Source organism: Crocodylus porosus, unplaced genomic scaffold (assembly GCF_001723895.1).
Source record: "Crocodylus porosus isolate Cpor-Errol unplaced genomic scaffold, CroPor_comp1, whole genome shotgun sequence".
Classification (NCBI taxonomy): Eukaryota; Metazoa; Chordata; order Crocodylia; family Crocodylidae; genus Crocodylus; species Crocodylus porosus.
Genome location: NW_017728943.1, coordinates 7985447 through 8010261, shown reverse-complemented (window position 1 = coordinate 8010261; position 24815 = coordinate 7985447). Strand labels below are relative to the sequence as shown.

General features: G+C 48.1%; 1 protein-coding gene across 1 annotated transcript in view; it reads right to left on the bottom strand.

The window, feature by feature from the left end:
- LOC109318989 (rap1 GTPase-activating protein 1-like) overlaps nucleotides 1–24815 on the bottom strand; it is a 100674-nt gene that overhangs the window by 65236 nt on the left and 10623 nt on the right. Inside the window, 5 exon segments of the mRNA XM_019548507.1 lie at nucleotides 1768–1959; nucleotides 2066–2104; nucleotides 3926–3973; nucleotides 18629–18664; nucleotides 19502–19595. Coding sequence (XP_019404052.1) covers nucleotides 1768–1959; nucleotides 2066–2104; nucleotides 3926–3973; nucleotides 18629–18646 — 297 coding nt within the window. The 5' untranslated portion in view covers nucleotides 18647–18664; nucleotides 19502–19595.

The following is a 24815-nucleotide window of genomic DNA, read 5'->3' as shown; positions in this document are numbered from 1 at the left end:
AATTATGACACATTATAACCTTCCTAACACCTGAATCCCCAGGTACCTTTCCACTATTTACCAGCTACATTCTTTGCCCCCACTCTCCCCACTGGAGGGCCACACCGCCAGCCTGTCTCTCACCTACTGACTCCTTGGTTTACATATTTACTGACTGCATATTTTCTTGCATGCATACCAGCCTCTGGCTTCTTTGCTATTCATTCTATCCAGGAAGAGCACAGACCAACTGCAGATGCTTCCTCAGCCTGACAAAGGGTTTTTAAACCCAAAAGCTTGCTAAGAAGAATTTTTCCAACTATTTGAGTTGGTCTAATAAAAGATATCAGATATACGCAAAGAAACTTGTCTGCTCATGTCCTTAGACCAACATGGCTACAACCTACACCCCTGTAGTGAGAACTAGGCATCTCAGAAAACAACACTCTGAGTAGCTGCCAATATGCGACACTGCAGAGGGGGGTGTGTTTGAAATCCCACCTCTTTTCCAGAGTTGGAAGACTTTATGCAGCTTAAAGTTAGGCACTTAAGTTAAATGGATTCACAGCCTGAAATTCCTGCCTAGACTTAGGTGCCTTAATTATCTCCCCATATACAAATGACTTAGTGGCTGTAGCACTCACCGAGGAAGAAGAACACTGATTCAATTTCATTCTCACCTGGGGGGGCTCAAACCCCTATTTCTTAGGAGAGCACTTTAACCATTTGGCTATAAACTGGAATGAAAGGATTCTTTGCCCTTAGTTTTGAATCTGGGATTCTGTGCAGCAAGGAATGCAAGATTTTTTTATGCCAGAAAGAGAAAAGAGGAGATTAGAAAGCCATTGAGTAAAATGCATGAAGTGGTGGGAGCAAAGACCTAACCCAGAACTCAAATCTCCCCAGGGGAGTGCACTCATTACCAGACTACAAAGCCATGCCCCATTTAGCTGTTGTCTTCCTCATCTCATAAATCTTGCATTGTTTCCTGAATATTGACCTAATGGGAGAAGTGAAAAGTGCTCATTTTAGACTGTAGCCTGGTAAGTGGGTTGCTCTCCTGAGAAGTAGGTAGGGATGGATCCAGAAGGAATGTAGGGCCATGCCTGCACCTTTCAGACTGGGCCACACTTCAGAAACTTCTGGGGCCTTTTTTAAAGTCCCCAAAGCAGGTAAAAATTCCCTCCCTTCCCCTCTGTGCTCAGAGTCCCCTCCCCTCCCCCTGCTCCCACACATGCTGCTGCTACTTTCCATGCTGTCCCAAGGTGGAGAAAGCTTCACAGCTACTCCTGTTCAAACCAGCCAGGCTTCATGGGGGCTGGGTTCAGCTGGAATGGGAGCAGCAGTGATGGGCAGGAGTGGTCCCCCTCCCCATGTCTGCTCCTGATGGATGCTTAGGCCATTTGTGCTGATCTGACTTCAGCACTTCACTCCTGATTAACATGGGTTAAACAGCATTTTATCTCTGTATGATTTACATTTCTTTTTCTTCCACATCCAAAGGTCTATGTCTGTGCCTACACAAGTGACAAAGTATCTCCTTTATTATATCTGAAACATGTCTTTTCTAGAGCACACAGGAAGAACAGTGCACAGACCACAAAGAACACATCTGATGTAACAAATTGCTTGCTGAATAATGGGAAACATCTTATTTATTCATTTTTGGCCGCTGGGGACTGGGATCCATAAAAAAGTGCAGTTACCCCTAATCCTTCAGGGAGGACTTGAGGTCTGGTTTAGCCAGGAGGGTAGGGTGGGTAGAGAGGTGATGGAGGTCCCCCTTACCTTCCCAAGGAAGTATTTGCGATACAGCTTCGCTGTGGGGTCACACTCCAACTTCACTTTACCACTGCAAGGGGATGGCAGATCAGACGGAGCCTGGGTCAAGCTGGAGAAACTGTGGGTGGTCCCTTCAATCCAGTAACCCCCAAACTGGGGTAAGATAATAAGGGGGTAGGGCCAACCTTTCTGTAACACCTGTACAGACAAACAGGATCTGTGCTTATGTACTCTGTGAAGCCAATAAACTGAAAGGGAGGGAGAAAGAGAACAGAGAAGCAGTAGGGGGCTGGCTGTGACTCACCTCATGGATGCTGGGGTATGGAATATACTCCTCTTCCCTCTGAAAGTACAAACCAAGATGTGGGGAGGCCCTTAAGGTGCCATGCTCACTTAGGAATCTAGCCTAGGTGTCTACTATTCCTGCTTCTTCCCACATGCCCCCACCTTAACCCCTCATTTCTTTAGAATATTTTAGGTTTTGGTGCCTTTCCCAGTTGTCAATATTAAAACACAAAAACTTCAGGTATAGGAGACTGGTGGGGGGGACACATGCCCTCCCCCCTGTGACTGGACACTGCTGCCTCTGGCTTCTGTTAGCAGTCACTGGTCACCACCCCCTGAACCCCGCCACCGCCTTCTGAAGGCAGTCATCACTCGCCACCCTGTCACCACCAGCTTCTGTGGGAGGTTGCCACTCGCCACCCCGCTGCTGCCGCCAGCTTCTGCGGGTGGTCACCCCTCGCCACCTCCCCCCGACCCCACTGCCGACACTGCTGCCTGCTTCTCTGGGCAGTCACCACTCAACATCCCACTGCCGACGCTACCGCCCACAAACTGTGCCCCCCCCCAATCTCAGGAGCCCCCAGTCACCCATGACTTCAGACCCATTAGGTCAGGCTACATCAATCAAAGTAATCTAGTGGTGGGCCAATGTGTGGCCATACCACCTTGAATCCCAATTCCCACTCAAAACGGAGAGGAAGAGAGTTGCCATGCTCCTGTATATAGGAATAATGTGAAAGTATCAGCCCCCATTGGCTAAAAACAGAAAGGGTTCAACTTACACAGGTCTGACACTGACTGAAATGGCACTGGATTGTAGATGAGGGAGAACTTTTTTCAGTTGATGTGGTTTCAATCACTTATTAAACTCCAGGACAGGGCATATAAAGCTTCACTTTTCCCAATATCATTACAAATAAATAACTACACTGAGACTATAGGGGCTTTATGCCATTAACAGTGGAGGTAGATACCTGCCAGAAATGCTTTCCCAAAGTATCATGGCACATTGTATATTCTCTCGTGATTCATAACTGTAGGAGCTAGGAGGCCGGGGAAAACACTATGTTGGCCAAAGCTTATCGTATATATCTATAGCTATATAAAAACCTAATCTTGTTATTGGAAATAAGGTGGAAATCTACCCCCGCCTTCTACTTCAGCTTTACAGAAACCAGATTTATTGCAAGGAGATGGTCAGGCTTCAGGTTGACCAGCTGGTATTTACCAAGGCCCTCAAAGGGCACAGAAAGAAATTATTACTAAAGGTAATATAACTTGGTATTAGTTTCCATTTTATAAATATTATTACATCTTTAAACTAAATTAAAATCAAGTAAACCTCACACCAGTGTTAAGATATTATTAATAATATTAAATCAACTGATTGAATTTTCTTGAGTTTTTAGAGGGTGTTTTCATTCTGTTTTGGTCTTATCATATTACCCTGTTAAGCCACATCTCCAGCAGCTTGAAGTAAGTATAAAACATCACAAGTTCTTGAGCTTCAAATGCTAGACTGGGGTGGGCAGCCTATGGTCCCTAAATTGGATCCAGCTCACAGATCCATCGGATATGACCCACAGAGCTCGGGGGCTTCAGTTGCATTTTGATGGCAGTAGGTTTTGCCTGCATCCCACCTGGGCAGTGGGGAGTTTCACCTGTACCACAGCCAAGAGGTGGGAGCTTCACTCATCCCACGGCCTCAGACCCCAGCTGTTAGACTGGGTCATTCTGGACTGCTGGTAAAAATATTGCGAACCACCATACTAGATGCCTTGTCCTTTCAAAGAGAATGAGAAAGCCAGGACCAAAGTGGAGTGCAAGAAATTGTTTGATATTCTCAGCAAAACACAAGGCAAAAAGGGCTTAAGCTGACCTTGAGTGGAGCTGGAAGTGAACATCTTTGCTCATCAAGACGACTGCCCTGCAAACAAAGAAGAAGAGATGGTGAAATGCTACATTTTGTCATGTCTATTTCATCCCCAAAATGTCCCAGAATATCTTCTTTGTGTCTTATGACTCCAACATGTGTGTTTTGGAGAGATCTTTCACAGTGCTTTCTTGAATTTCCTGTTTTAGATAAAGTTAAAGATGAGGGCCAAAGAAAGAGTTGGAGAAGATGGAGTGATATGGAAGCAAAAAAGTTGACTACTCTCCTGCTAAAGGCAAAACACTGGGGCTTAAGTTAACATCCCCCCATTACCAAGTACAGAGTAAAGAAAGAATGGGCGCATCTACACATTGCACTATGGTGACACAATGATGTGCTGCATCACCTTATGGCGCGCTCCGGTGATGTAGTAATTACATGTGTCCACACATGATTGCCAGCTACATTGCTGCAGTGGTGCGCTCCCCAGGTATAGAGTGCTGCTATGGTGACTTAGTGGCAAAATCTACCCATGCACTGCACACATGGCACAGTAACCTCCCATACTACACCATGCTTTAGTACTTCCTTTAGGAAGTACTGAAGCATGGCGCTGTAGCAATTTCACCATACGGTGAGGTGTAGATGTTCCCAATGATTCCTAAAATGCTCATTGCTTCCATTAACAGAAGCAGCCAAATTTGTTTTAGGCATTGAAGCTTGGGACAATAAGTTTTTTGCTTATGGGATGACTGGAACATCCTGCCTCCATCTAGGAAATGGAATGAATCTGTGCCCTGAAGATAACAGGCACAATTATTAGCTAAGTATCAGAGATACACAGGAAACCAAAAAAAGAGTCTGTCCCCATATTGGCGTGAATCTCTTTTCTCATTAAATCAGTATCACAGAGATGCAAGACAACCTTCAGAGTATATCTCCAACTATGTCTGTTATCTTCCCCTGTGTTCCCTCCATGCCTCTGTAAAGAAAGATGGAATAAATAAATCCAGTTCACACTATTCTCAAGAGTAGGATTACCACCTGTTCTTATATCATCTGGACAGTTTTAATTTCTGGCCTTGAGTCCTCTGTTCTCATTGAATATGTTAGGTATACTCATGTATCCCTCCTTCCAGTTTCAGCAGGTTGGGGTTGTGGGGCTTTTTTGTTTGTTTTCCTAACAAAGTAGTCCTCCTTCAACCTTGAACTTCAAGGTCCTGCCCTACTCTGGCTCCTCAGCCTAATTTCCAGGGCTTTCCCTACAGCTCAGTCTGCTGCTCCTTTCTTCTAAGCTACCCAGCAGCCCTGGGCTCACCCTACTATAATGACCCTCTTTAGTGGAGATTGCTGGATTTCTCCTTTTCCCACTAGGACACAGTCTAACCTGCTGATCGCAACAAGGGAGAAAGCAAAGCACCTGACTGTCTATGCATATAAGAACTGAAATAAAAGAGATGTCCACAAACACTCCAGAAAAGAAAAGGGCCTGTTCCTTTAAGGATGAGTGGCTATCAGGAGTTTCAGAGCTTGACTTAGTAGTGTAAACTGAAAATGGCTAAATGTACCACATGCCCATTGTCATTCCCTGTTACAAACAAAGATTCTGGCACTTTGAAAAGCACCTGAATGCATAGAAACATCCACAGTAAGCTAGAATCAAGGAATGCAGCCATGTGGCTAAATATTTCACAACCCAGGACATTGCTGAGGGGTAGATCCAGGACAAACAGCTGATATAGTAATAGGCACAATTCTGAAGATGGCTTAAAGATGAAAACATTGGGAGGGGGGTGGCTAGTCATCTAGTCATCCACCATTTAATAATAAGGAGAAATTTCATTCTGCAATCTGAAAGCCTCATAACCAGACTTGCTGCAAGCAAACTGTACTGATCAGGTACTATATAGCACAACTAAACATGGGTAAAAAGAGATAAAGCATATTGTGGAGAGTTTGACAGTTCAAAAATAAATCAGCTCTACTATGAAAATGAAAGGATTCCAGGAATGTTTTCATTCCTGAAAGAGAAACATAGTCATCTTTTGTGGTATGCTCCAGTGAAGCTGTCAGTTCTTCAAGCCACTGAAAGACTTTTGAAATCCTGGAGAGCTGATTATACTTCATTTTGAAAGAGCAAGAAAATAGTGATACGGGATATTATCACTGACCCAGAATATGAGCTGTCAAGTGACAAAGATCTATCTCTTCTTGAATACTATTTGTATTTTGGGCACAGCTATATGAGAGCACTTAAGGTGACTACTCTATTCAGGAGTAGAGTAAAATAAAACATTGGATGTGAGGGAAAGTGTAAGAAGGAAAAAGATGTAATAGCATAAAATGACTACACAGGTAATGGAGGTAAAACAGCAATGACAATTATGACCTGCATTTCTCCGGCATTTTTCAGATCTGAATTGGATGACAAACAGCAGGATATTTATCATTTCCTTCATTGTGGTGGAAGTCCAGTCTGTTCATTTCCAAGCCTGCGTTCAGTGGGGATGCTCAAGGAGAGATCCCACTCTTCTCTGGAGCAATAGCTACCAGTACAATGATGTTCTGAGTTGTTGTACAGTGGCATTCTATTTAACTCCTACAGGCATGGTGCCTTCTAGTCCCTGCAGTATAGTGTGCTTTATGCATAGCCTTCAGGCAAGACCACATGAAGGCATAGACCACCCCATGCCTAAGTTTTGTGCTGCTGAAGTAGACTTAGAACCTCAGCTTTCAAACAAAAGGGAAGAATCCCATTTCAGTCTATGGGGGCAAGTGGCAGTTTTCCAGCTGCAATCCCAGCAATACTGTTCCACATGCAGATAAACTTCTATGCGTAACCCAGGTGGCAGCCCAATAGTTGCCACCCCTGCCCAAATATCAGGGATGGTGTGGTGAGAGTGGGGCAGGGCTTCCGGCCAGCACAAGTTTACTTTCCAGCCGGCCCCTGCTCCCTACAGAGCAGCCCGTGGTCCCAAGAAGGACTAACACTTAACTGATTTAACTTTTTACACTTTATTTACAAAATAAGAATAATAGGAAAAGTTATTTATGAGTGACGTTAAATGGCATAACCAGAATCACAAGACAAACCAGAACGCATTAGTCAACCCTTGACTCAAGAACCACGGGTAGCATAACTGGCAGCTTTCAGCCACTGCTGAGATGCTACAGCAAGAAAGCAAGGTGCTCGCTCTCAGCAGCTCCAACAGGCTTCCCAATAAGCAAAAGACTGCAACAGTGTAGGCTCTTCTGGTCTGCAGCTATCAAATTGTATCAAACCCCAACCCCCCCCGCCCCAAGAGGCTGAAGGGTGACCCTCTGTGGCAACCAAAAAGGCAAGCAACAAGCAACAGAATAGGCTCCTGCAGCAATCAGCATGACCCAAGCACAAAGCTCATGGACTCCATCTGATGACAATCAGCTGCAGAATAAGGGACAGGACTGAGTCTCCTCTGGGGCAGTCAGTGGCAGAGGGTCAACAGTACAGGCAGTTCCCAGGGGTCATGGCTCTAAACCCCTGCTCCAGATGACTGGCCGGGCAACCCCACATGCCTCGTGCCTCGCCAATCCTGCTCTGAGTGCCAGCCTGCACCCTGAGCTCCCGGGGACACTTGTCCTGGCGCTCTGCCGCTCCTCAGGATCCCAGTGCCTTGCCTGCTGCTGTCCTGCTTCCCCAGGGAAGGGAAGGGGTTTCCTCAACTCACCGGCCCAGCTCCCTTCTCCAGATAAGGATGCCGCCTGCACTCCTGGCTGCTGCCTCTTCTCTGCAGTGGAGTTGGGGGCTGACTGCTACCCCTAGCTTCCGGGATGCCCGGCACATCCAGCACACTGCAATGGGGCCTTGGGGCACCAGCTCTCTGCCCCAAGCCCTGGCCACTGCTCCCTCTCTGCTGCAGGGCTAGAGACACGGCCGACTGCCGCTGCCTTTTTCTCCCAGGGCCTTCGAGGCTCTTCAGAGGGGTCTCTCTGCTCCCTCTACTGGGTCAGCTCACCCCAGCTCTTCTTAGGCCTCTGGCATCATTCCCCGGAGTCACTTTCAGCAGCTCCCCCCCACACGCCAGTTCGGCTGCTGCTTTTATCCCCTCCGGCAGTCCCACCCTGGCTTGCAAACCGGACAACCAGGGCTCAGGGTGGCGGGCTCCCAACTCTGGCCGTCCCTCTTCCATGTGAATGAAAGGATTGAAAACCCCTTCTTTCGACTGGCTTCTCTTTTTCCACAGGGCAGGGCTCTCCACCTCCACCCTTGGGATCTCTCAGAGTTCACCGGCACAGTTTCTAGCCCAGGGTAAGTATCTCAAGCCAATCTGGTGAGCCCACATTGGCAGTCTGTCACATATGCAAGTACTTAGCATCTGCATGAGGCTGCATTCTGGCTCAGCATGTTCATGGTTCCCTACATGTGAGTGTGTTTAGAATATTATCAAAAAATAATTTTAGGTGAATGCATGAGTGAGTGAAGCATACCCAATCTACTGAGAAAGCAGCCTTGAGAAGAACAAACAAACCATCTACAAGAAGGTAAGGCGCAAGCAGACACCTTGTCTCCCCTGTCTCATGGTGTTGTAAATCAAAGTAACTCCTTACCATCCATCTTACCATCCGCATGTCTAAGCCTTACCATCCATCTGCATATCTCAGCCATGAGGTATGTGACCAGAGTCAGCTCAACAGCAACAAGGTGATTGGCTAAGCGGGTTGTCAGAGGCACTGCAGCAAAGTCTACCTAAACTAAGAATAAAAGGACAGTGAAGACCAGGCCTCGACGACATTGTATGCCAGCCACATCAAGTCAGGAGACAATTACTGGTGTGCCTCCCATAAGATCATTGTGTCCAGAGGCACCGCGATTGGCCTTCATGACTGCACCTGAGCACCAGTGGATTGGCCTGTGCATATGTGTGTGCGAGTACGAATGGTTTTAGATAAAGCACTGTTTTTCTGCACTTGATCTACATGTCTCACTCAATAAAGATCTTGGTTGCTGAACCCATGCATTGGTCTTTCATCGAACAAGTGTACATCACAAATTTTACCTGGCAAGAACCCATGACTGGGGGAGTTAGACTGCAAAGGAAAGAGAAATAGGGCCCTCCTGTACTTTAGCCTTAGAAGCACAGTGGTTAGGGGACATAAATATGTTTAGTGCCAAACAGTGTTCCAACCACTAGGCCACACCTTAGGAGTTACCAAGTAATGTCTCCAATGCTCCTTTTGAAACAGACCCCCTGGAGAGGTATATATTTGAGGACAGAAGGAACTAAGCAGAGCAGAGGGTGCATGGCTTGGAGAAATGGATGCTCTGGAGGGTGGAGGCTCTGACATTCTAACCTTGATCTTTGCTCCCCTTGGAGCAGAAACTTCTGGGCTGTTTTCCATTTGTTTTATCCAGAGATGATAAATGAAAAATAATGTGGTTCAGCTTCAAAAGGCAGGCTGGAGAGGGCCTGAATAATGCCACATCTGTGGCTCTACTGGTTAGCGTAGTGCAGTAGTTATGCATAGGGAGTGCACGGGGCTGCCTGTGGCCCTCCGAGTGCGCTGCTACACCCCCTGACAGGCTGCGCTCTCCACTTAGGTGACAGGCAGGGGGGTAGGTGGGAGCACCGGTGCCCCCCCTGCAGGCACTGGCCAAGGAGTGGGAGCACTGGATGAAGTGCCACAACCACTCCCAGGAGCACCACAGCCACTTCCCAGTCAGCGTGCTCGGGTCCCTGCCCCGGTCGTCAAGTTTGGCTGCAGGGGGACCTGGTAGCTGACTGGTCACTGGGGAGGCACATGCCCCCCTTGACTAAGGTGGCACTAGTCACCCATGGAGTAGTGGACTAGAAAATCAGACAAGATGCAGATTCAAGTCTTGCATGTGAGGTAGTCTAGAACCTAGGTCCCTTGCTGCATAGGTAAGGGCCTTAGCCACTCAGCTTTTGGGATATAACATGTAATGGACCTTCTACTAGCTGGCCCACAGTTTGGGGATTTATGCATGTAAGATCTGTGAACAGGCTTAGCCAGGGAACAGTAGCAGCCAGTAGCCATGTAGATGCTTATGGGCATTTTTACATATGCTTGGGGGGGGGGGAGTGCTTTAATTAGAGCGGCTCTGAGAGCTGCTCTAATTGAAGTGTCTGCAGCATCTCGTGTACCAATCTCCCCGTGCTTCAAAATGGCAGTGGGGGCACTTTAACTAAAGCTTGGTGAATGAGCTCTGACACGCTGCAGTTCCACTGATACACAAGATGTGGAGGCCGGCTGGAGCACGCTAATTAGCATGATCCGGCAGACTTGATTAATTGAGTCAGCTCTGATGTGCTGTAATTAGAGCATGCTGGAGCAGCCTCCTGGCACTTCTACAGGCACCTTTTGTGTCCACCCAGCCTGCGGAATAGGACCACAAACTATGAGTGCCAAAAATGGGTGTTACAAGACTGTAAACAGGATTCTGCCCCAAAGTCTCTAGTCCTTTTCATGTGAAGACCAGCCTAACTATATGTCCTCAGTGTAACTGATGAAGAGAATTCTAAGTCTTGAAAAACACCTCTGAAAGGGATAAATTGTACCCTGTGATTCAATGAGGCATTTACTGCCCTAAGAACACCCATCTCAAGAGAAGACTCCCTGTATAGCCTGAGAAGATTGCAGTGTGGGCTCAGCTCACTTATCCTAGCAATCTACCCTGGCTTTTGGATAAAATATGTGAAAACCCCTATTGCCAACACTGTTGTGATTTTTGTGGGAGGAAATGGAGCTGTACATTGGTTGCCTCTGCCACGTGAGAATGCCTCTGCCACTCCAAGTGGCAAGTGGGGAGATGGTGCAATGGCAGGGACACAATGATGGATCTGGGGGAGATTTATGTCATGGTGACCTGGAAGCTTGAATTGCCTTAATTTGGACCTGACTCCAGGAACTCCTCCTTGGACTTCCAAGTCCTTCAGCTTCACAAGAGCCTTGTACCTACCAAAGGAAATCCTTCAGTCTAAGAAAGATAAATGGTTTATGGGCAACATGAAAAGCCAAATAAGATTCTCTGTGCTGTATCAAAAGCAAATCTTTCAGCTGCTGAATCCACCTGTAGGTGTCAAGTATTTGCAAGACCTTCCAGGTAAAATATTCCTGCAAAACAGTTTCCCTTCCAATGGGCACAAATGGGGGCATGAGTGTTCCCTATGGGGTATGATTATCCCACCTGAAACTCTTCCTTGTGCAAATTCAGATAGTGTAAACACACACATTTTCCTGTAGCACCCAAAATATTCTGGGTACTTTATTTAGAGGGTGCATCTACACATGCATTTACTCCAGCCTAGATTTACTGTGCACTAACCTACTGCCTCCTGCTAGGACAGAGACAATTTCCCCCTGCCCCAGCAGCAGGGAGCTCTTAGCCCCGGCTCCCCGATTGGTTGGCGCTGGCTTGGAAAGAGCTGCAGGGGAGGGGCATATCCCATCCCCTTGCCTCAATCTACTGATGGGGCAGCTAGCAGATAACTCCTTGCTAGCTGCCCCAATGGCAGATCAGAGCAGGGGCTGCAATTCTTTCCAAGCCCCATCCCTTGATCAGCATGTGACTGGGATCTGCCTCTGACTGGGATAGTTCCTGGCCAACCCTGGGCTGCACAGGGAAGTCTGCATGTGTAGTCCAGAGCTGGCTGGGGACTGCCTAAAACAGGACAGTCCCCAGCCACCTCCAGGCTGCATGTGCTTTCCCACCCAGCCTGGGGCTTGCTGGGAACTGTCCCAGTCAGGGGAAGGTCCCAGCAAGCTCCAGATTGGGCAGGGAACTGTTGCCATGCAGGGAGCTCCCAGCCCCTGCCCTGTGATTGCAATTGCAATCTCAGAGTGGGGGTTGGGGAGTTTGTTCTCTGTGGAGCTGGATGGGGAACCAGCTCCCCAGGCCCCACCAGCAGGGAGATCCCCAGCACTGGCTCCGTGACCGTGGGGCCACCACTAGGAGATGCATATCTCTCAGCCTGAGTCTTGGGCTGAGGGACCCATATCTCCTAGTGGGGCTCAGGCTGAAAAAGCTACGGGTCTTCCAACTGCAGAGCTGCTGATGGAGATAAGGATCTCCCCAGCCCAAGCTTTGCAACTGTGGAGCTCAGGCTGGGAGGTAAGGGTCTCTCAGTCCCCTGCTCCTTGATTGTGATGGTGGAGTGGAGGCTGGGAGATAAGGATCTCTCAACCCCTGCTCCCTGATCATAATCTTGGAGTGGGGGGCCTTGGATGTCCCTGCTGCTGGGGCAGGAGGACATAGTCCCCACCAGGGCTTCTGTGGTAGAGCCCACCCTGGCAGCAGGCAGCTCCTGGGGGCAGGGAGCTATCTTCCACCTTGTGGTGGGCAGCTGACCAGATTTGGCTCCTAGTCAGGCATCTACATGAGTACTATAGTGCTGTTACTACTGCCGAGTAAATGTGCTACTTGCATTTGCAGGTAGCAAATTTACTCAGGATTAGGGAGATTTACTATGAAGTAAGCATGTGCACATGTATATACACACATGATTTCTTCAGAGTGAACTATGCTAATTCACCGTTAAGAATCTCGTGTAGATGCTCCCAGCGAGGCATAGATCAAGCTTTCAAATGCTCAGTCCAAAAAGACAGACAGAGTGCCCCAAAATGCTCAAAGCAATGAATGACTATGACATAATAATATAAGTGATGTTTAAAGGACAACCTCAGTTTCTTCTTGCCTATTTTAACAGGTCAATTTCTTCTACCCATCACAGAAGAAGTGGATCTATAGGAAGGACCTCTCTGTGGAGAGGATAGGAGCTTAGTGGACTAATTCAAGGTGGATACTCCATCTGTAAGGAGGGTTGAGGAAAGTAACGCAGAGATGGCTCTGGGAGAAGCAGGCAGATGGTTTGTTGAAACTGTCTTCATTTGCACAGGGGAGGGAGTGAAGAGATTAAGGCAGCTGAGTGGGGTGGGGAGGTTAATAAGGGTAACTGGATACATTGAAATTTTTTTTTCTTTTCACTTCTTGTCTCCCTTCAGAGTCAGCCCAACTCAGAGCAAACTGGAGTCTCTTCCTGTTCAAGCATTACTGACAATCCCATGCAGGCAAATTATTGAATGCAATGGAATTATCTATGACAGAAATGACAGAGTTTACCTATCAAATACTTTACTCCTAGTGCAGATATTTTAGATAAAAAATAATCTAGCTTTACTCTCAGATCTCACAAGGAGTGTTCAGTTAAAGGAACAGTACCATTTAACCCACACACTGACCACAAAAAAAACATAAAAAGAGTCATACTAGGGCAGACCAACAGTCTATCCATCTAGCCTAGAATCCTGTCTCTGACCATTGCAAATAGTAGATGGTTTAGAGGGAGAGCATATAAACGTGGCATTTCTAGATTAATCCATCCCATCATACCCTCCCAAGCATCCACCATCACTAGTTCAGGAATGTCAAATGATACATCCCTGATTACTCTTTTTGATACCTCAAATTTTATAGCTCCCACATGTATTATAACATGACTGAGTTTATTTCTGTTCAAAGAGTTACACTGAAATATTAATCAAATTCTATAAACCCAAACTGAGGTTGAACATGCATCATTAGCTCTGCTCCAATGAACACAAATTACCACACAGTCTTTAAGAATATGAAAAAAAGTAGTGTGAGATTATGTAATTGCAACTATTTGGTATAGCTGAAGATGTCATTTCTAATATTTTTAAATTTCTGTTTCATTGGACACTTACATTTTGTAATGGTACAGCTTTTCCTTATAAGTGTAGGCCCGTGCTGTCTGCTGACATAAATCAACCTGCCTCTCTTCTCTTAGGTAATGCTGTACTCATTGAAATCTGTGTAAAATATGGTCTTTAAGCTTTGTAATAAAATGTTCTACTCTCTAAGACTGATGTTGTAATAATTTAGTAGTAGCTATGCCTCTTTCCCTTTCAACCAGTAGTAGAACTGTTTTAAATATTTAAAAAACACAAAAGGAACCCCCAACCCTGAAAACAAATGTTGCAACTGGCTTTGATTTATGGGTTTTCGAAAGGGCCTGTGTTTCCCATTTTTTAGTTTTTTTCCATTTCTTTGCTTTTTTTTCCAGTTTTTGGTTTTGCCTTCTGTCATTTCCTTTCTCCAGTTGTGTTTTTAAAAAATTCAAGATGAGATTTGTTAGTATCTAAAGGCACCTATAGTAGACATCTTGGGCCACTGCTCTAATGTGCTCTAATTATATAATTATATAATTATAAAATTATATTAGTTTGCTGGAACTTGCTAATTAGAGCACCTCAGTAGCCTCTCCATCTCAGGTATTCAGTGTCCACACACTTCAAAATGTTGGTGGGGGTGCTCATTCAATGAAAGCCGCTCCAAGAAACGCTCTAATTAAAGTGCCCCCTCCTGCCCCCCTCTGCCTCTGGAGCACATGTAAAGATGCCCTAAGTCTCTCACATCTGTTCTTCAACAACTTGAATGCCTATGAAAATCTTAAATTGAATTTTTAAAAATAACTGGACAAAAGAAAAGAATAGAAAAAGCAAAAAGGTAAAACCAAAATATCAAAATGTCAAATAGTAAAACCCCATAAGACCGGGGCGGGCAATTATTTTGGGTGGAGTGCCGCTTATCCAGTTTTGGCAAGCTGTCAAGGGCCGCATGGGTGCTTCACCCCTTGACAGGTGCCCCACCCCTGGTCACCATCTTGGAACCAATGTCCCAGGGCCAGCACTGGTGGGGCCCAAAGCAGGGCACAGGCTGGCAGGGGTCTGTGGAGCTGGGCTGGGCTGCACTAGCAGGGAGAAAGGGGAGCTGGCCTGGCTCCATAGAGCCCTTTCCAGCTGGGACCCCTTGCTCCTGCCACCCTGGTCTGGGCCCCACTGGCACTGGCCCTGGGGCACCAGTGCGGGCCCTGTGTTCCTGCTGGCTCCCCACCCACTCACTCCCAGTGTCCTCCAGCCCCATGGTACAGGCAGGGGGCAGCGCACAGCCCTGACCCCCTGCTTGCCAGCAAGAAAGAAGCTGGTGCTGAGCACAGGGAAAAGCAGCCTCTCGCCCTCCCCATGGCCACCACTCCCTGCTGCAGCCACTCAAAGCCCACACGGGCCTGTCTGAAGCAGGCACAGGCAGCCTCATGTGGGCTGCAAGCGGCTACAACACAGAGTGAGAGTGAGGGGCCACTTTTCCCTATGCTCAGCACCAGCTTGTAACCCACCCTCACTGCCAGCCTAGGCCCTGTGCTGGCTCCGGGCTCACCCGCCAGTGCCAGCAGTTGCAGCCCCCCTGCTTGCTGCACTGAGCAGTGTTGGCTGCTGCTGCCCACCCAGGGTTTGCGCAGTGGGCAGCCCAGAGGCGGCGGTGGCAAACACTGCCCAGCACGGCAAGTGCGGGGGTGGGGGGCCGCAGCTGCTGTCACCGCCCACAGCCCCAGCAGGCAAGCCCGGAGCCGGTGCAGGGCCCAGGCTGGCAGTGGGGCTGTGTCACAAGGTGGTGCTGAGTGCGGGGCGGGGCAAAGTGGCCCCCCCTGCCCTGTGCCCAACACCCCGCACTGCAGCCACTTGCAGCCCACCTGAGGCTGCCTGTGTCTGCTCCGGAAAACCTCACATGGGCTATGAGTGGCTGCAGGACAGGGTGCCGACCACAGGGCAGACATGGGGCCACTTTCTCCTCCCCCCCCGCCCTCCTTCCCTGCCTGGGGAGGGTCCTTCTGCCCACCCCCCACCCTTACCTGCGGTTCCAGCATGGGGCAGCCACGTGCTCCCTGGCCAGAAGCCCCAGCTGGGGCTTCTGGCTGAGGGGGGCATGGGCCTGGGAGGCCCCTGCTTTGTGGGAGCCCGCCAGGCTTCCCCTGGGTCCTACTGCCCTTGGTTCCTGTCATTTTTGACAGGAACCAAGGGCAGATAAATATTAATTTTCTACATTTTTAGGGGCCCTGTAGGCTTGATACAATGGCCTCGTGGGCCGTATTTTGCCCACCCCTGCCATAAGATCACAAATTATAGTGAAAGCTTCCAGAAAAATCTTCTGAAAAGACATATTTTACCAAAAAAAGAGGAATTTTTCTATAAAAAAGCTTTGTGTTCAAAATGCTTTGACCAACTTAACTACCCAAAAACACATCTTGGTACAATTCAAGGGATAAGGCAATTAACCACAAAGCTAATTTAGCTACATGCACGATATGGTCTTCATTAATGCAAACAGAAAACTAATATAAGTTGCCTGTATATACTAACAAATTCTTGTAAATTCCCTGAGTTGTTACATGTAATCTCTGGTACAGAGGGAGGAGCTTCTAATTCTTTCAAGTAGCTGCTACATATAAAACTTTATGTTCGGGTTTTTTACAACTATTTTAAATGAAGGAGAGAAGTTTTAAAGAAGAGAAATTCTATCTACAATACAATTTAAAGAACATGCACTTGTATAAAATATTACTGCTACTGCATCTGCGGACTCCAGAGACAGCCCATATGAAAAATGCAACCACTGCATTGACTCACATATGACACATACTCCTTTCCTGAAAAATAGCTACTGGAAATTGGGGTGCATGTATTAAAGGAGGAAATGTATGTAAAAGCCACATGGTCCAGCCCCTTTCCTAGAGTTACATGGGCCCTCAGTTGACTGCCCACCCAGCTGAAGAAGAAAGACAGGGCAGCCGTCAGCACCAGACATCAGCACCCCTTTCTGGCCCCTTTTCTGAAGCTGGGTAGGCAGCCAACAGCACATGCAATGTCTTGCAGTTAGAGGGTTAACAGGGCAGCCATATTGTAACTTTCCCTCACTGCAACTGCATGTGGTTTTCTTGCAAAAATCCTTACTGCTGTTTTCAAAGAAATGTTTTTATTTCTTAATTCCACCTTTCAAAACCAAGGAGTGGGGCATGTGGTAAGCAAGTCAATACAGTGATTTGTGTTTCAACATAGAAACACAATTCTACTTTAAAAAGTATACTTAATTTCAAATTTACAAATGAATATTTATAAGCCAATTAAGTTAATGGAGCTCTGCTCATTTATGCTGATTGAGGAATTAGCCCACAATATTCAACAAGTTTACTTACTAGTAAACTATTTGCTTTACCCAAATTTATGTCAGTCCTTTATCAGTAGTATTTTCTATTCATACCAAAAAGTAAAGCAGATTCCCAAAGAAATTCCTATTAAGAGAAACTTGAAAGACCATTCCAGTGAAGTACAGTCGTCAGCCTTAACAATGGAGAGGGGACAAAGTAAAGATTGTACTTTTAGCCTTAGCGATAGCTTTTGCTGACATTTGACTGACTGACTATGCACCTTCAGTATTTTCTGAGGGTCATTCTTTTACATGCAATAACTTTGTGTACAACCCTACTGCCTTGCTTGAGTCCAGGGACATGAGGAAAATGTCTCCAAAGTAGGGATGGGCAAAATATGGTGCGCAGGCCAAATCCAGCCAGCCAACTGACTGGATCCAGCCTGTGGGGGTGCCTGCCAATTGGTTGGACCCAGCCCACAACTGCCTCTGCAGTGCTCTTCATGGGGCCACGGCAGGCAGCCCAATGGTCCTGGTCTGCTCCAGCACACACAGCTTACTTGTGGGGCTGATCCCAGTGTGGCTGCTCAGCTCCCCTCGCCTTGCCTCCAGAAGCAGCTCATCCTCCTGCTTGTGCTGCTTTGGGAAGGGAGGAAGCTTCAGCCAGGCAACTTCAGGTAGCGTGCAGGGCTCCGGCGCCAGCTCCCGGCTGCTTTCCACCTCCTCTGCCCACCTGGCACAGGCAGCCGAGTGGGTAGAAGGCAGCCAGGAGCCAGAGCCCTGTGTGCTGGGACAGCAGCTGCCCATCTGAAGCTTCCTACCTGCCCAGAGCAGCACAGCAAGAGCAGGAGGAGAAGCCACCACTGGAGGTAAGGGGAGCTCAGCTGCACCTGGGAAGCTGTAGTCGCAGTGGAAGCAGCCCTATTGGGCAGCAGGCACAGGCTGGAGTGTAGCTAAGACTGCCTCATATAGGAGCAGACAAGGCTTGGCCCCATGTGAAGCGCTGAGGGGGTAGCCATGGACTGAACCACCTGGATGAGCTCTGCTGCACATGTCCTCTGTCCCCTCCTTCCTTCCCTCACCCCAGCCACCTCCTCGGACCTAGCACCCAGGCAGCCCCCTCCACACACTCACACATGCCCACCCCATGCCCTCACACACTCACCCCGCCACACATACCCCATACCCTCCCACACTTTCCTCCACATGGCAGGGGTGTGCAGGGGGTGAATCACAGCTCTGCCAGGGCCCCGGTCCCATGCTGTCACTGCTCCGCAATCCCACACCATGATCCCAGCCTTGCCCGCCTATCCCACTCTTGAACACTGCTCCCTGCCTGCCCCTGGCCCCATCCCACATAGGGAGTTTTGGTGAGTTGCTGCAGCAGGGGCGGGGGGAGGGGTGCTGATCTGGCCCGGAACAACTCATCAAAACTCCCTATGTGGCCCCCGGGCCCAAATAATTGCCCACCCATGCTCTAAAGACATGGTGTCAGAGAGTCAGTGGGAACCAAGAAGAGCCAAGAGATAACATGATAGCTCAGGATGTGGAGAACAGAGTGTACTGCAGGTTAGGACTGAAGGACATTTGTGAAGCTGTGTGTGGAGGGCAGAACTGGAATAGGAACTGACAGTTTGGTTACTGCTCGTTACCAGAAATGAAGACACCCCCAAAGCAGGAACCCCGAGTCTGTTGGAATAACTGCTCCTTACCTGCATTTTTTCAATCATTTCAAACAAGTCTGCAGGCTGTGAAGAGAAAAGGACAACATGGAAAGGTATCCACAATTTTTATGAGTGAGAATAAAAGAGGGAAGAATGTCTTGGGGCACATGTACATGTGCATTAATGTGACTTTTCTAATGCACATTAAATTTAATACCGCCAATGTGAGGTACTAAATTAATGCACAATAAGCTACGCTACTGCAGTGCATTTGTACACTTTTTTAGTGACACTTAATGAGCAGTGGACTATTTTATTGCACATTAGCATAATGTCACAGTTTTTTATGTCACACTTTAATGCACAGTAAAATAGTCTACTGAGCATTAAAGCACATGTGTAGATGCACCCTTAGGGTGATATCTTTTATGGGAACAACTGCATACTTGGGATAGAGTTGACAAGCTTTTGAATGCAAAGCTATCTTTTTCAGGTCACTTGACCAAGCACGTCATCTGCGGTGGCACTGGCCATGACAAAGGTCAGTTCTCCTGCTTCAGGGCAAAAACTATTCTGCTGCTGAAGTCAGGATGGAATCCCTTTCACTTCTGATGATGCAGTATAAAATAGCATGCCAAGAACACAGCTGTCACCTTGCAATTTTACCTGGTATGATGTGGTATACTGGTCCCTGTGGAGCATTTATCTTTTTCTGATGAACCAAGACAATGGTCTTTTCTGCTGTGTTATAAAACTTAGATTGCCAAATTTTAGGACAGTTACAGGGGGCACACATGTATACCCTCAACACCTGCACATTCCCAACTGTCAATCCAAGATGCACATTCCCTGACTCTCTCCCTGTTTCTCAGCTGATCAAATCATATTCTTATCCTGGAAAAAGAAGATGCAACACCGTACCTTGTGGTGAACAGCAGTGTTAAGTACAGTTGGTGAGTCTGGCGTAGGAGAGTCAAGTATGTCACTGATGCGGTGCTCTACCTCATCAGACTGTCTGCAGAGACAGAAATAAAAGGAGACAATTCCCATTAACCTGTATAACATCCAGGATACCAACATCTATATGTAGTTACTTGTCTACCCCTCTTTATCTAGAAAGTGGCCTAGCTTCTCACAGCTGCTGTTTCCACCTTTTTGACCCAAGAAGAGACATGAACAGCTCACCATTCACTGATCCCCAGCAGCCACCATGGATGTACCCCACACCCATTCCTTGTTACTGGGGCTCGCACTCTTCATCTGATCATCAGCTCCATCACAATTCCTGGCTTAGCTAAATGATCTCCCTTCTCTAGTTTTCTGCTTCAGTGAACAGGTTACAGCAGGAGGTAGGCAGGACTCACTGGGGAGTAAATGAAGTGAAGTGATGGGGGGGAAGTCCAGTAGTCGAGGCTGTGGGAATAGAATTTCCCCAGATATTGAGATCACCTTGTGAAAAACCATCTGATTCCCAGGAATCATACATCTGAAGATCAACTGGCATCTGAAGCATTAAAAGCCCCTGCAGTCCCTGGAGCCAGAACCTAAATACAGACCACTTGCCACAGCCCAGATGTCAGTCCTATGACAGGGAATATCCCATAGCTACAGATAGTGAAGAAGCTGTCTACCCTGCAGAATTAAAACAGGGGTCAGAGGGTGTGTCTACATGTGCAATTAATACTATATATGTAATTTACTGTGTAGTAATCCAGCCCTGGGAATGTATCTACACATGCACCCAAAACATTATTATTATTACTAAAGTTAGCAAGAAATCATATGGATTTCTGACTACAAGGCCTAGTGTTGCTAATCATTACAAATTTATCACAGTTTTGTGGTGCCTGGTACAGGTAGTCTCGTGTCGGCATGAAAAGTGTAGCCTTTAAACAATTCTGAGAAAGAACCAAAAAAAGCATTCCTGATAATTATCTACATTCTGGGAAGGCATATTAAACCACAAACCCAGAAGCCTAGATAGATTCTAGTTCCAGATCTTCCATTAATAGCAGTTAACATTTCTTTGGCATCCACAATTCTAATTAGAAGCCAGAACTAGTTTGGAGGGTATGTATAAGACCCTTGGAAATATCATTTCACATAGCTATGACTTTTCACAAAGTTACTTACAGGCAAAACTGAAAACAGAACCTAGATTCCTTAGTAACAGAGACAGGTCTCATCCACTTCAAAGGCTGGGTAGATATGCACCCTTATAGATTAACTAGATACACAAGACGATTCTACACATGCATTAATGAGTTTTTCCTAATGTGCATTAAGTTTAGGACCTCCAAAATGTGCATTAGGCTGCCCTAATGTGCAGTACTGAAAGCTCACATTTTTTAAGTTAGGCTTAATGAGCAGTAACTTATTTTACTGTGCATTAGCATAATTGCATGGTTTTGTACATGATGCTTTAATACAAGTGTTGTCAACCGCAGACTATGCATATCCCTAAGGATACTTAAAATGGTCCTAGGGGGTATACAGACCTGATCTGGCTCATAAATGCTGCGTGTATGCGCAAAGCTGCAGCACAGCACACAGGCAGTCATAATGGCAGCCGAGTCTGGCTGGTAATATGTTGAGAGGGAAGGGGCCATGGGAGTGGGGAGAGGGCAGATCAAGGCCCCAGTGGTGGAGGAGGGAGTAGGGCTAGAGCACGGGCAGGGACTGCCCAGCCGGGGTGGGACGCCAGACTGAGCTGTGTGCGGGGTGGCTCCCACCCCTGTGTACGCCCCAAGACGGCACAGGGCAGGGTGGGATGCTGCTGTGGGCTGGGGTCAGGTCTGCGCCGGGCTCTTCCCAGCGGGGGCTGGGCCAAGCTGCACTTTGGGCATGGGGTGGCAGAGGTGGGAGGGGGCTAAAGTAGGGGCTGCAGGCACCCCAAAATTTGCCAGAGCAACTCCCCCAGTAGCCCCCTCCCAGCATCGCCACCACCTGCCTCCACCTCAGTGCGGACCAGCCCCCACTGGGAACAGCTTGGCACCAGCGCCAGCCTGCAGCAGCAACCTGCCTCGCCCCACGTGCAGATCCAGGGGCACACGCTCCCCCCACATGCCCTCCCAGGGGTGTATGTAGTGTTGGGTACCAGGGCAGAGTATGGGACAGAGCCACAGCTTGTCTGGGGGGGCGGGGGGAGGAGGGGGACTGTCTCCTGCCTCTGCATGTACCCCAGGAGGGCACAGAGGCATGTGTCCCTGGATCTGCACAGGGCAGGGTGGGATACCGCTGTGCACTGGGGCTGGAGCTGTGCCGGGCTCTTCACTGCAGGGGCTGGGCTGGGCTGGGCTGCACTCATGGTGGGAGGCAGCAGCGCTGGGCAGGGGCTACAGCGGGACTGCACCCACTCCAGAATTCACTGTAGACCCCCCACAGGCCCCTCCCAGTGCCACTGCCACCCCAAGTGTAGCATGGCCCAGCCCCTGCCAGGAAGAGCTTGACGCCAGCCCCAGCTGGCAGTAGCAGCCCACCCCTCCCCAACACAGATCTGGGGGCACATGGCTCCATGCCCTCCCAGGGGTGTGCATAGCTGCGGGAGTCACCCCCTGTGCAGCTCAGTCCTGCACCCCACCCCGGCAAGGCAGTCCCTTCTCCTGCCCCTGCCCCAGTCCCACTCCCTCCTCCACTGCTGGGCCAGCCCGCCCTGCCCTATGCACATATCTAGGGGCACATGCCCCCATTACCTCCTGGGGTGCATGCTTTTGGTGCTTTTATCTAATAGCTGATTGAATTAGCTTTAGCAAAAGTGCCAAAAAGACTTGATGAAGTGTCTGATCTATACAGATGCTACAGAACTAGGTTGAAGTAACGCATTGCTTCTTCTAGTAAAGAGAGTTTTTTGCTTGTTTGTTTGTTTGTGGGTTTTTTATGTCTGCAAGTAGCCTTATTGTATAAGGCTAGGGATAGACATTCAAAAAGCCTGGGCCTGAATTGATTCAGTCTTTGCAGGTTAGTCTAACCTGGCTAAGCTAACCCAGTTTATAATAATACAGACATCCCAGAAATGCAGGCACATGCCTGCAGTGGCTCAGGCTAGAAGCTGTGGGTGCTAGAGCAGCCTTCCCTTCCCTTCTGAGCTGAGGGGTGTGTGGCCAGGCCCCAGCAGGACACTCTGATTAGGGAGGGGTTCCCCTCCCTCCTTGATAACAGAGCATTTATCAGCTCTGTTCTCAGAATTTATCACTCCATCAGAAAACAAAGCCTCTCTCATTAGTTCAAGCCCTTCTTAAACAGCTTATTCCAAAGTAGGAATGGAGGGACATTACCAGCTATGTGTTGATTAGCTCCAAATAGCCCTAGTGGACACAGTCCTGTCTACCTTTGTCCTGTCTGTCACAGCATGGACCATAGCCAGCATGTGGTCTGCTAGCTAATGCTGAGAGGTGTCTGTGTAAGGCAGAGGGGAGGGGGGAATCCCTGCTTAGCAGGGAGAGATGAGGAAAGGGGAGGAGGGATGGAGGAAGCCAGGCAAGCGCCTACAGTCTCTGCCAAAGCTCCAGGGAGCAGAGGGAAGGAACCAGCTTTACCGTGGAGCAGAGAGCCCTACCCAGCCCAGAGAGCATGCCAGGATGCTGGGGGAGTCTGGTTTAACTTTCATAGATTTCATAGACATTAGTGCTGGAAGGGACCTCAGAAGATCATTGAGTCCAGCCCTCTGCCCCAGGGGAAGGAAGTCAGCAGGGATCATAGGATCCCAGAAAGATAAACTTCCAAATGTCTCTTGAAGGTGTTCAAATGTAAGTGCTTGAACCACCTCCAGTGGCAGTGTATTCCAGAGCTTGGGGGCTCGGACAGTAAAGAAGTTCTTCCTTATGTCCAGCCTGAAACGGTTATGGACGAGTTTGTGACAGTTTGACCTTGTCATCCCTTGGGGTGCTCTGGTGAACAGACATTTCCCCAGATCCTGGTGAGCACCCCAATAAACTTATTCGAGGTCACCAGATCACCCCTGACCCTGCGCTTTTCCAGGCTGAAGAGTCCCATAGCTCTCAACCTCTCATCATAAGGTCTGTTTTCCTGACTTCTGATCATGCGTGTGGCTCTTCTGTGGACTCTCTCAAACTTCTCCACATCCTTTTTGAATTGTGGAGCCCAAAACTGGACGCAGTACTGCAGCTATGGCCTCACCAAGGCTGAGTACAACGGGAGAATGACGTCCCGGGATTTGCTTGAGAAGCATCTATGGAAGCAAGCCAGTGTTTTGCTCGCTTTACTAGTGGCAGCATCACATTGCAGGCTCATGTTCATCTTGTGGTCGATCATGACCCCCAAGTCATTTTCATCCATAGTCCTAGCCAGCATAGCACTGCCGAGCCTATAAGGATGCTGCGGGTTTTTCTTCCCGAGGTGGAGAACCTTGCATTTTTTGGTGTTAAACACCATCAGGTTCTCATCTGCCCATTTCCTGAGCCTGTCAAGATCTGCCTGGATCACCCTCCTGTCCTCAGGTGTGGATGCTTTACCCCAGAGTTTGGTGTCATCAGCGAACTTGGCCAGTCCACTTCTGATACCAATGTCCACATCATTAATGAAGATGTTGAATAGTGTTGGCCCAAGGACAGAGCCTTGAGGGACCCCATTGCTCACAGGGCACCATGACGATTGACTTCCATCAATCACCACCCTCTGGGTCTGACCATGGAGCCAATTCCCCAGCCAGTGGATCATGGTGAAGCCAAGGCCACAGTTGGACAGTTTTGCTAAGAGGTGATCATGGGATACCAGATCAAAGGCATTTTTAAAGTCAAGATATATGACATCAGTCTCTTCTCCCATGTCCAAGTGATAGGTTACCTAGTTGTAAAAGGAAATAAGATTGGTCAAGCAAGACCTGCCCGCAACAAACCCGTGCTGGCTATCCCTCAGGATGCTGTCATCGGCCTGTCTGTTAAGAATCGTCTCTGATAATCTTTTATAGGACTTTCCCCTTGGTTTAAGTCCTTCTAGGACTTAATCCAAGAAGGGGTCTGGGACAGACATAGCATAACTGATTTGGGTCAAACTAATTTAAGTCTGATATCATAGAATCATTGAATCGTAGAATCATAGAAGTCGGGTCAGAAGGGACCTTGTAGATCTTCAAGTCCAACCCCCTGCCTTGGCAGGAGAAAAAAAACTGGGCTCAAATGATCCCAGCTAGGGAGGCATCAAGCCTCTTCTTAAAGATCCCCAGGGTAGGAGCCAGCACCACTTCCCTTGGAAGTTGGTTCCAGCTCCTCGCCGCCCT